General features: G+C 35.0%; 1 protein-coding gene across 2 annotated transcripts in view; it reads right to left on the reverse strand.

The window, feature by feature from the left end:
* LOC150098908 (stAR-related lipid transfer protein 3-like) overlaps positions 1-13,447 on the reverse strand; it is a 201,737-nt gene that overhangs the window by 43,860 nt on the left and 144,430 nt on the right. For both annotated transcript variants that reach the window (XM_090405028.1, XM_090405027.1), the window contains exon 10: positions 10,718-10,797. In XM_090405028.1, coding sequence (XP_090261154.1) covers positions 10,718-10,797 — 80 coding nt within the window. The remainder of the gene's footprint in view (positions 1-10,717; positions 10,798-13,447) is intronic.

Below are 13,447 nucleotides of genomic sequence, written 5' to 3' on the forward strand. Positions count from 1 at the left end.
ACAGAATTTATTACTCCTAATATATTTCATTCAATATATCATAAGCTTCATTCAGAAAGAAGGCAGCAGAATTAATAACAACATTTCAATTATGAATACAAGAATGAGTTGTAGTTCTTATATAAGAACTACGACTACAAGAACATGTACATAATATGACGTGTCTCAGTTGAAGCTGTACAAGTAGGAGGAAACACTATCAGAGTTCAGAGAAGTGGGCATAGATGTATTAATTAAAAAATTAAAATTAACAGCAATCACTTCTGAAAGCTTAGAGATAGATATACAAGTCTGTTCGATTAGGATGGTGGCATAGGGTTTCACATGATTCAAAAAAAATTGATCAAAATTTTATGGTTCCAGTGAACTCTAGTGTCAATCTCATGAGAAGCAAAGCCCGAACCCCTTCAGATTCCAAAAATCTTATATAATCTTGATGTTCCCGATGTTCCAGAAAATAATTATCAATTATTTTCTGTATGTTAAAAGGATCTGCATACCCTTCCTTAAAGGAACATCTAAACAAATAGCAAGGATCGTTTACAGATAAATCTGTACACTACCTTCAAACCAGCCTAGAAGTTATAATCTTTCTTATCACCTATCAAAGATACATTATCACCTCTATCCTTGCCTGGTGTTTATTGCTACTTTGGACAAACTGGTTGTACTGCTACAATTAGAATCCAGGCACGTCAAGATTATATAAGATTTTTGGAATATGAAGGTTCAGACCTTGTTTCTCATGCCATCAACACTACACAGAGTTCACGGGAACCATACTAAGATGCTACACTACAGTAGATTCAAATTTGATCTATTTTTTGAATTGTGTGAAGTTCTATGCCACCATCTTAATCAGACAGCCTTGTATCTTGTATGCCTATCTCTAAGTTTTAAAAAATGATTGCTATTAATTGCAATTTTTAAAATTAATTATACATTTATACCCACTTCCCTGAACTCTGACAGTGTTTCCTCCTACTTGTACAGCTTTAACCGAGAAGTAACTCATTCTTGTATTCATAACTTAAATGTTACCAATTCTTCTGCCCTTCTCCCTGAATGAAGCTCATGACATATTGAGTGAAGTATACAGGAATAATAAATTCTATTTAGTTTTCTCTTACATTTTTGAAGTCATTATTTAAAACATTATACACGTCTATTAAACATCTAGCAACTTATTTTTATAATACTATAAAAACATGATTAAATGTTGTTTTATCTTGATAGAGGATATATAGTTGAAACTGTGACCCTGAGTTGGTCAAATTCAACCATCTTTTACAGTACACTAGAACTTGTGATGAGAATAAGATCAAGCGCATTTAGAGGGTGCTTAAGATTTTCCAGCATTTTGGGATGAAGGTGAATAGTTTGTGTAAAATATTTAATGAGAGCAAGCATCTCTGCATTTCTGTGTTGGGTATACAGCACATTCAAATTGCCAAGTAAAATTACTCTTATAGAAAAGCTGAGATTTCAGGAAAGGAAGTCTAACAAAAAGCTTGGACTGATTAGTTGAGTTAGGAGAGCAATGCAAGCAGATATAAAAGCAAACATTTGCCCAGATTTTGCTGCACAGATGGAAAATAGTTAAACGAGTACATCTTTGTTATATACGAGTGTCCACTCTGAAAACAAAATTGTTATTTTGGCTTTAAATTTATAAATAAGAAGTTAATAAATATGAATTCATAAATGAGAAACACCTTATTTATAATTTTGTTTCAAAGCCCTATAGTGGCATGTAATCATTTTTGTTCCTCCTCTTAATAGGATTACAAGGGGGGGGGGGCAAAAAGTTCTGATAAAACCTAGAACAAAAATGATATTAAAGCAACTAATATAACCACAAGAATGATCATACCTTAAAACCCTTTAACCCTCATGTTTCATCAAATTGTAGTAATTTGTTCTTGTTCTTTTAGGATACAAAGAAGAGTTGCTTTAATACCATTTTTGCTCTTGGTGTTTATCAGAACTTTTCAGCACTCCTCATATAAGGATTAAATTACCACAAAAATTAGTGGTCTCCTAAACTTTCCAGTTTTAGGAAATTCTTGCACGTTCTGGGCTCAACTAGGGATTAAAACACAAAGGTAATCTCACTGACATTCCTGGAATTTCCTGGTCAACCTTAGTAACATTTTCTGAAACAGAAGCATTTGAAACCTTAAGGAAATCAAGGTATTTTTATTCATTTGTTTCTGTAGTTTTGCAAAAAATTTTTTTTTTAAAATTCTCTGGTCTCATCAGTTTTATAAAAAAACTAGTAAATGGCAAGTCCTTCACATTCATGCAATCATCTATCAATAAGATCTGCATCATTGTGAGAAAATAGTGAAACAGTTCTTACATAAACACTGTTTAAGGTTTGTTCTTATGTACAAAAAATTTAAAAATTTCAGTGTTTTTTTAAATGCTAATTTGTAATACTCACATCAATAAGATATCTTCTGAAATAGTGTGAAATTACTTTCAAAAAATTACTTTTATGGCAGGTATCCAGCGCATGGTCAGCAAGACCAGAGTGGCTGTATTGGTGAAACCGGATGTAGTCCTTGTCTTGTGAAATTCTGATATTTGCTGTCCTGCCTGTTTGGCCAAAGTGCAGCTATAAGCTGTCCTACTTTGGCTTACATAGAATACGGTGAAAAAAAAGCCACGATAATACACCGTAGTAAATACAAATATGAAAGGCTTTTCATGGAATCAGTTTCAGCCCTAAGAAACAATCCAAACCTCAACAAATTTGGCTACATGAGATTGCCTCAAATTTGAAACCTACATCAGAAGACCTTCAGCCCAATCGCCCAAGAATACCAACACTGCCCGTTAGGGGGCACCATCAGGACTTTAGGAGAAATAATAGCTTCCTGCTTCTTCCTCACTTACTGTTTGTTGAGCCTGCGTGCACGTGTCTTAAGTTTCTTGAAAATGGCAACGTGACGATGCCGAAATATTGAAGTATATTAAAATTTATTTTAATGTATATCCTAGTTGACGTTGTAATTTCCCTAAATTATTTAGTAAAAAACGCATAACCAACGTCTAAGCCTTTCCACGAGAATTACAATAATCCACAGAGATGATATCGCACGTAAAGCACGGCATTACGATAAAATGAAGTTAAAGCTATCAAGACAACCGAATCGTCTCGCCTTCCTAAAATGCTGCCGGGATAACCAGGTAATTCTTAACTGTGTGAAATTCAAGCACCATTTCTCTTCGCAAAAGGCTCTTCGTATTTATAACCGTGCCAGTCAAGCCTTGCTCAGGGAACAAATCGGCACAACTCGCCGTTTCCTGAATGATGCTAACTTAGCTATCCATTCACTCGAAATGACCTTTCAAACACCTTGAGCCACAAAATTTGGTCTATTTCAAACGACGCCTCATGCAATGCAAAAGAAAGAATTTAAAAAGGTATGAGATCGACACATCAAAAAATTTGAAAATTTAAATAAGAACTCGATCTCGAAACCACAACTTCCTACTGAAACGGTAGTTAACCTTTCGTCATTTAGTGTGAAACCTGAAGCACTCGACGCCCGCACACGTGGCCACAACTTCGCCATTGCGCCCAGAAGAATACCTGCTGAAGATATTATGATACAAATTGAATGCGGGATACAACACCTTTCAAACCAAGTCGCCAACGATATTAGATTGGAAGTGGCTTGTGTTCTGACCAAAGCTAAACCACCAAAAGCCAACATGCCCAGTAAGGAAATTAAATCTCTACTAGAATTAAAGAAAAACAATGAAATAATAATCACCAAAGCTGATAATGGGAATGCCACAGTATTGCTTAACCAAAAGGATTACACAGGTAAGAAAGCTCTATTGTTAGATCGGGCTACTTACCTCCCTATCGAGTACAATCCCACCAACTCACAAATTAGAAAACTCCACAGGCTCCTTAAGAAGGTCACTTCTTGGCCTGCGGAAATCACTAACAAATTAAAACCATTTAACTCTATACCCCCCCCCCCCCAAATACATAAGGAAAATGTGCCATTACGTCCCATAGTGGATGGCATTGATTCCCCCACATACAAACTAGCTAAACATTTGGCCAAAGTGAACTATTTCAGTTCACAATGAACTCAGGCTATTTTGTTTGTCAAGGAAAATTCTACAAACAAATAGAGGGGACAGCCACAGGTTCTCCACTCTCTCCACCCTTGGCCAACTTTTATATGGAGACTTTTGAAGAGAAAGCCTTAAACTCTGCCCCACAAAAACCAAACATTTGGCTTCGCTATGTTGATGATGTGTTCGCTATTTGGCCACATTGCCCGATGCACTCCTCTCCTTCCTAACACACTTAAACAACCAACACCCCAGAATCAAATTCACCCTGGAAGAAGAAAAAAACAGCTGCCTTCCTTTCTTAGACACACTAGTCACCCGCCAGCCTGATGGAACCTTGGTTTTCTCAGTCTGTAGAAAACCTACCCATACAGGCAGATACATTCAGCAACAATCCCACCACCCCTCCTCGCAACAATATGGAGTCATTAAAGCACTACACAACAAGGCTAAACTTATCTGTTCAAATGACAATGCCCTAACCACAGAACTAAACCACATTCTCAACACTTTCTCAGCCAATGGCTACCCCACCCCAAAAAAATATTGAAACCAGTAAACCACAACCCCCCCCCTCCCCACCTCACAACAAGGATTACTCTAAATCTATCACTATACCCAATATCCGAGGCACCTTGGAAAAAATTACAAAAATCCTAAAAAAACATGACTTAACTTCTTGTTGCAGACCATATAAAAAAAAATTGACATCCCTTATCCGCTCTACTAAAGACCAACCTCCCCCCCCCTAGACCTACCTGGTGTATACCAGGTCCCTTGCAGCTGTAAGCTGTCCTACTTTGGCCAAACAGGCAGGACAGCAAGTATCAGAATTTCAGAACACAAGGACTACATCCAGTTTCACTAATACAGCCACTCTGGTCTTGCTGACCATGTGCTGGATACCTGCCATAGAATACAGTGGAAAAAAGCCACGATAATACACTGTAGTACATACAAATATGAAAGGCTTTTCGTGGAATCAGCTTCAGCCCTAAGAAACAATCCAAACCTCAACAAATTTGGCTGCATGAGACTGCCTCAAATTTGGGAAACCTACATCAGAAGACCTTCAGCCCAATCGCCCAAGAATACCAACATTGCCCTAGCGGGCAATGTTGGTATTCTTGGGCGATTGGGCTAAAGGTTTTCTTGAGGGGCACCATCAGGACTCTAGGAGAAATAATAGCTTCCTGCTTCTTCCTCACTTACTGTTTGTTGTGCCTGCATGCATGTGTCTTGTTCTTAAGTTTCTTGAAAATGGCAACGTGACGTTGCCAAAATACTGAAGTATATTAAAATTTATTTTAATGTATATCCTAGTTCACGTTGAAATTTCCTTAAATTATTTAGTAAAAAATATTACTAACCTCAAAATCCAATTCACAGTTTTGTCAATAACAGTACACTCCATTCCTCTTTATCATTTGACAAACCTTGATATACCAAGCTACAAGATCTTCCACAATCAGTACCTCACACGCTAATCTTCTTGCCATCTTTGGAGTAACACCTTGTCAATTTCAATGCTATCAAAATACTGTCCTATTTCATACAAGAAAGATCACATTTCACCTCCTTTTACTTTTGATAATACCAAGGTCTCTACACAAGATCAGCCTCTCTTAGCAAAACAACATCCATAGCCTACTCCACCTACAAAGAACTAAATGTCCTTTTCTGTTCAGGACATTACTTCTCACTTGTACAACTTTTAACACTTATATGCATCTTAACTCTGCCCTACCTTAGGAAAAATTGAGATGGGCTGCATTGAAAAAATTAATAGCTGAGCATGCTGAGAAGAGTAAGCGAGATGAAGATTACATATGGAAAACTGATGGTCTGAATGATTGAGAAATAGGAAAGAAAAAAAGATGAAAAAAAAAAGGTATGTGGGAAAACCTAAGGAAAGTTGGGTGGTAATTGAAAAACCTCAGTATGAATTGAGAAACATGTCTTGGTTTCCATTCCTCCCCTATCCTATTAATAATCTACTAAACAATGATCCTAGAAAAACAAGATACCTCTTCCTGCATCAAGAAAGAAAACATCCACAGCTCAGATTATCCTTTCATTCATATAACTTTCAAACTGAATGTCATGTTTCTGGCAGACTACTCAAAATAAAATAGCCTTGCTACTGGTATAATTAATATATTCTGAGTACATGCACTACTGATTTATATTCTAAAACCAAATTTTAGAAAATAATTCAACATCATGGAAATCCATTAAAGGATCTTTGAAAACAGCAAAATCAGGCCTCATTCCTAATATGAAAAGATAAAGTGAGAATTAAATGGATGAATGGCATCCATTTAACATAATATATACATAAGGTACAACCTTTTAAGTATTGTGGATGAGCTAAAGGTTAGAAAATCTAAAAACCTAGTTCTGGAGACCAAACATGGTATTTTTTTCTAGCCACTTCAGTCCTCCAATAAGTAGGGTAGTAGTCTCACACTAGGTGACTAAATCATCTATCATTTCTGAACCATTCAAAACCCTAGCTTGTTGGCTGGACAGTACAAATGATATTCAATATAGCTGATGTTTCAGATTTATTAACAATATCATCATCATGTATGATGTTACTGTTCAAGATATACCATCACATATGAATAGTAATATTCATATGTGATAATATATCTTGAACATGTTATATCTCAAATGGTATATCTCAAACTGTGATGGTATATATCACAGTTTGACAATGATAATACCTATTTACTTATCCTTTTTGGACCACAAACATATAAACAGGAGAAACTATACCTAAACCGAATAATGGTTTAGTATTACATAAATGTACAAATTAGATATCAGTTCCTAAGCCCAATATGCTTTGTTAACAGTGTTGGTGCATGTCACATGCTATGCTGTCTTTCTAGTTTACTTTTTGTAACTATGTAAAGGTTAGGTGACCTGTATGCTTCATTCTTTAATAAGTTCAAGTCAAATGACCATATTAAGCTTGAATTCAAGATATTATGGTTCAATGGTTTGACTTTTTAACAACAGCAGTTTTAGGAAGAAGAATTCATATTTCAGGATACCACATGGAATTCTGCTGTATAAATTAGAGAAAATGAGGATGGATATGAAGCTGATTTGGATAAGAGGATGGCTAATGGGCATCAAAGAATAATATATGGGAGAAATGAATCCAGGAGAAAACAGGTGATTTGTGGTGCCACAACTACTTAGTCTGCTGTTGTTTAATGTGATATAGATTAAAATCAATGTATCAATGAGACAGAAAATAATTTAAGGGGAAATATCCAGTTGTTTGCCAATGACAAAGCTAGAAGAAAGTCAATGAAGATGTAGAGATCTTGCAGGATGACTTAAACAGATTGGCAGTATGGAAAAAGGATAACAGCCTTCAGTTTAATGTGGGCAAGCATAAGGTATACAGTTTGGGATAAACAAATAACAAGCTGTGTACTATGGAAATGCAAGAAATTGATGAGGCCAGGGATTCTGAAGGTGGGAGAACTACCATGGATAGGGAGTTGCAGTTTAGAGAGTCCATTACATTGTAAACCAAAAATGGATAGGATTCATTTAGTAGTCAGGTAACTAGAGTGTAAAGGAAAGGGGGCAGATTATTGTTTTCCTTTTCAATGGTGAAACAAATCCTCAGGTGTTGGCTGTTGAGATGTGCTAAATATGTTCCTAACATATGTTAGGAACATATGAATTTATAGTGTACATGTTCATATATTCACAGGATTTGACGAAGACAAAGCCTTACAAGTGATTGGTGACAGAAATAGCCCTTGCTAGCTAAAGAGTTGCAGATTTAAAATGAAGATGTAGAGCAATTGCTGTGCTGAAAGTTAAGGAAGATCTCTCAAATGAAAATCTTGTAGAGTTAGAAGCACACAAAGTTGCAAAAAAAAAAAAAAAAAAAAAAAAAAAAAAAAAAAAAAAAAAAAAGCAGAATAAGAAGCTGAGCTCAAAAATAGCTTACAGCAAAAAAATGGCATAGGCATTTGTCTGTTAATAAGGCAAATTGGTTGTTTGAGAAAACTGATCCTAACAATATTCATGCCCATAGTGGAATTCAAACCTGCAGACTACAGATTGGAGAGCATATATGCTAACCACTCAGCCAACCAGGCCAGCAACTATTACACAGTATGGCACACCAAATTCTCCATTTACATGATAGATTGGTTCCAGAAAAATCTGTGTAAATGAAATCTGTGTAAAAAAGAATATAGTGCATATGGAAAAATAGAAGAATGGTTCCAGATGTGAAAATCCAATACGAACAATAAGCTATTTTCAAACAAAACAAGAAAATCACTGAATAAAACTATTTAATATTAATGGATTTTTTTTAAATTTGCATTTTAAGTATTTATTTAAAGTATATACATATATATCTTTCTTAAAGAAAATAAGTGTCACTAATAAAACAAATTCAAAAAGGCCCAAATATACCCGTGCATATGGTTATTAGTTATTAAATTTGATTCGCCATCACTTTCTGATAGTAGCTGCATTCTTTTGTGTGAGACTGGAATTAAATCATTTCCATCCTGTTCATACTGCAATGGCGAAATATTTTCTTCAGTAAAAGGAACTAAAGTAGCACTAATTTTCAATAGTTCTGAAGGTTGAATTTTTTTTTTTTTTTTTTTTTTTTTTTTTTTACCATGAACTCCGTAATTAATCGTTGATATCCTGTTTTGACTAGATCTTTGTATAATTCTTCATATCGCACAATACATGACTTCAGTTCACGTTTAAGCTTGTTCAGTATGTGGATCATGTGTAAGAAAATGACTTCGCAATTTACGAGCCATTTGAAGCCAGTCTTAAATTAATCTTCTAGCGAGTGGAATGTCTTCATCATCACTTTTTTCTTTTTCACACATTTTGGCCATGTAGCTTTCCAGCATTCATTTAAAGTTGATGATTTCAATTCTGATAACGCCAACTTTGATGCAATCCAAAATAGAAAATTTCTTCCACATCAATAACTGTAACTGTCAGTAGATTATTCTTATCTAGTTTATCCAAAATGTATTGGAATGTTCTTCTTATTTAGTAAGTTTTGAAGGTAGACCACACCCTGGTCTAGCGGTTGTATTAGGTGACAGAAAACAAAATTCTACATTTGGGTGTTCTAAAACAGGATGGCCAGGTGTATTGTCTATAATCAATAAAACTTTGAAGTCCAGATTTTTTTCCCCATCAAGTAGCGTTTGACTTCTGGAACAAAACAATGAACCATTCATTAAAAATTTCTTTTGTAACCTAACCTTTTGTTTGCCTTCCAGTGTACTTGTAATGAGTTAATATCCACACCTTTCATTGCCCTTGCCCGTGGTCTTAGACATGAACTCTATTGCACGAACAAAACACAAGACGTGTAACCATTTCGAATTATAAACAAGAAATGATTTTTAGCAAACAGCATAACTCCTTCCATGCAGCTTTATTTAGGCAGGCTTCCCGAATGAACCAACTTAACTTCGAGGAATCAGCATAGCACTGTTCTGCTTCCAGGAACCAACAGCAAGTGAATATAAAGGATCATTTGTCGGCTTAACTTTGGGGAATCGTAACTGCAAAAATTGATTTTTTTTTGCTGTCGCCACAATTGTCTACATTTTGTAGCTTAGAGTCATCCCTGATATTTAAAATATTGAGGGAGTTCCCCAAAATTCAAGTTTAAGTACATATGGACTGTTCTAGCAAATGATAAGTATATTGCAATGTTTCTCAACGTGGGGCATATGCCCTACAGGGGGTCAAATTTAAATATTTTAGGGGGTAATTAGAAAATGATGTTGCATTTGTCACCTCATCACTGATATACTAAAAACACTCATTGTCGGCAAGGGGGGACATCAAAATCTTTGAGGCGTTGAGGTGGGGCATGATCCAAAAAATGTTGGGAAATACTGGTATAATGGAAATATCCTATTTAGCAGAACTGAATCCAAACAGAAATTTAAAAAATAAGCACCATTTGAACTGTGTTAAATCAAAATATTCCATGTAAAAATGGAATTGCTTTTGTTTTCTAAACCATGTTATTTTAAACTCATATAAAAAAAAAGTCATGTACAAAGAGAATTAATTATACTATATACAGCAATTTTATGTTTTAATTTGTACATTCCATTATTTCACTATAAAGTAAAGGAAAAATTAATTAAAAAAATATAACAAAACATATTCACACCTTTTAGCATTCAGGCATGCTAATTGTTAACATATCCTTATGGTTCATAATAGTGATTTCCGACATACAACCTTTTCAATTTACAATAGGAACAGTGGAATAGATCATAAGTCAAGTACTTCATTATTTATCGAAAATAAATGTACATTATTTATTTTCTTATTATTGTCTAGTGAATGAAAACTGTTAGAATGCATTATAGTCTTTCACTTTTGTTTTAGAATGCAAAATAAACCTAATTGTGAACATCATAAATATCCAGCAGTGGCAATTCCCATGGCCACTGCTGTATATTTTATATTCAAAATAAGAAAAAATATGCTAAATAAAAAAAAGAAAATTAATCCAATGAAGAAGAGTAAAACCCACTCATATTCTATACATTTTACATAATAAATCACTTACCTGCTGGCCACCAAACCACTAGCAGCCTCTGTTGCAACAACATGAACAATATCTGTATGATCATCTATTACCTGTAATGTCTGTTAAACCAAATTATTAGCAGGCAGCACTAAGATATTTACATATCTACAGAACATCATTCAGATATTCAATGAAAGAAATTAAAAAAACAAACAAAAAAAAAAAGGTGTAAACTACTGAAATTACTTTATATCCTGAACTAAATAAATCCAAAAATAAAATTTCAGATGTGTAAAGGAATTTTATACTTTTTCAAGTCTATAAAAGTCTAGTGTCACTGATACCTGTTCTCATTTGGAGGAGGACTTTTTTTTTTTTTTCCTGACAAACTATTCTAAAGTTTATTAGAAGAAAAGCAAGAAAGACAAATGGTCTAAGAAATAACAGACACATACAAACTATGAGATCAAGGTAAGGTACGACAGAGGAATTTCTGACTCTTAAAGTTTAAAATGTCAGTTTGGATAAATGGCTAACATATCCACCCTCAAACAAGCTGCAGGTTCAAATTCTAGTGTAGGCATAGCTTTTTAATGTCTTTAAGTGGGAGGTGAATTCATCACCTGTTGTGAGATCATCACTCCACTCATTGAAAGTTTGAAAAAGTTACATGTTTGGTCTTTAAAGCAGTTTTCCAATTATGCAAAAAAAGAAATACATAACTATATAATATAAAAATAATAATAAAAAAAAAATATCCCAGCCCATCCATATCATTAATGTGCTATAGGTTTACTATCTTTCTTGGGCAGGAGCCACATAAAAAAAAATAATAATTAGCATTTATGTTTATCCAAAATCATATTCTTGCAGAGGAGCATGTAAGTGATGACTGGCCATTAGCTATTCTTTTAAGTATTTGAAATCATTCTTTAAATTATGTTCATTTAAATTCATCAGTCAATCAATTTTAATAAATAAAATTTCTTAAATTTTAATAAACAAAATCTCCTAAAGGCCAAGTTGCCAACTATCTTGAGATGTCACAAATCATAATGCCTCATGTGAGTTTGTGGGATTGTCTGACTGACACTAATTTTGAGATATGTCTGCAATGACTAGACTGAGTTTGGAATCAGCTCCCACCTTCCCAGTGTTAATGAAAAACTATTAAACCATCAAGAATAACTATGCTATTATTGTGAAAATTTAAAAAAAAAATGCAAATATCATTACCACTACAAATGGTGATGCAGGTTATGAAATCCATGTTAGTCAGCCTGGTTGGCTGAGTGGTTGTCTGTAGAAATACAGTGGAACCTCGGTTGTCGAAAGCCTCTGTTCTCGAACAATTCGGTTCCCGAACATATTTCCCAAACAAAAAAGTGATAGCAACAAAGCAAAAAAAAAAGTTGTTAGAACCACGATAGAGATGAAAAAAGAAATCATATCCAAACATGAAAATGGCATTTGTGTCTTGAATCTTGCTATGCAGCTCAGTATTGTGAAATCAACAATATGTACGATACTCAAAAAATAAAGAGGCGATCAAGAGAGCTGATGTTGCAAGAGAAGTGAAAGTTCTTATTAAACAAAGATTGCAGACGATTAAAGAAATGGAAAAATTGTTGATTTGGATAAAGGAGAAACAGTTAAAAAAAGTGAGGCGATTACATGATGACCTGTTAAAGAAAAACCCTGGTACGAGTGCAGATACTGATGTGTTCAAAGCTAGTAAAGGGGTGGTTCGAGAAATTTAAGAGTAGAAGCGGCATACAGAGTGTGGTCAGGCATGGGGAGGCTGCGAGTTCGAACTGAGAAATATGTGCAAGAATTTAGTGACTATGTAAAGGCTGAGGGTTTTCTTACCCAACAAGTGTTCGACTGTGATGAAACCGGCCTATTTTGGAAGAAATTGCCAAAGAGGACCTACATCACTCAGGAGGAAAAAGCACTGCCAGGACACGAGTCAATGAAGGACAGGCTAACTCTTTTGTTATGTGGAAATGCAAGTGGGACTCCAAGGTCAAGCCATTGCCTGTGTACCACTCTGAGAATCCAAGGGTGTTTAAGAAAAATAATATGATGAAAAGTAAATTGCCTGTTATGTGGAGGGCTAGTAGTGGTGCTTGGATAACCAGGCAATTGTTTATTGAGTGGATCCATGAAGTCTTTGCCCCAAATATGAGAAAATACCTTCAAGGAAAAAATTTGCCAATTACATGCCTTCTTGTGATGGACAATGCTCCTTCTCACCCTCCAGGCTTGGAGGATGAGTTAGTGGAGAGTCTAATTTTATCACAGTGAAGTTCCTGCCCCCTAACATCATCATCATCAAATTCCTGCATATCATATCTTGTACCCTCAAGGGGTGTACAGGATACTACATGAAAAATTTACATCATTACTAACTTCCTATCTACAATTTTCCTCCAAATCAGTCTGTTACTTGTCAAGACTCCAACATTATCAGATCTTATATTTCTATTGTCTAAGGCATTTTGTACAGTATCAATCCACCTATATCTTGGTCTTCCTCTGGGTCGTTTTCCTGCCAACCTGGCAGAGAACACTTGTCTTGCTAATCTTTCCTTGGCTATTCTGTTTAAGTGACCATACCATCTGAGATTAGCTCTGCTAATGCATTCCTGGATGCTAACAATGTCAAGTTCTTTCCTAATATCCTCATTTTTAATCCATTGATACCATCTGTTCATGCCTATAATCTTTCTCAGGACTCTCATATATCTGCAGTCTCTAGTCTTTGGT

Source organism: Typopeltis vanoorti, chromosome 15, assembly GCF_054136105.1.
Source record: "Typopeltis vanoorti isolate ZY-2024b chromosome 15, IOZ_Tvanoo_1.0, whole genome shotgun sequence".
Lineage (NCBI taxonomy): Eukaryota > Metazoa > Arthropoda > Arachnida > Uropygi > Thelyphonidae > Typopeltis > Typopeltis vanoorti.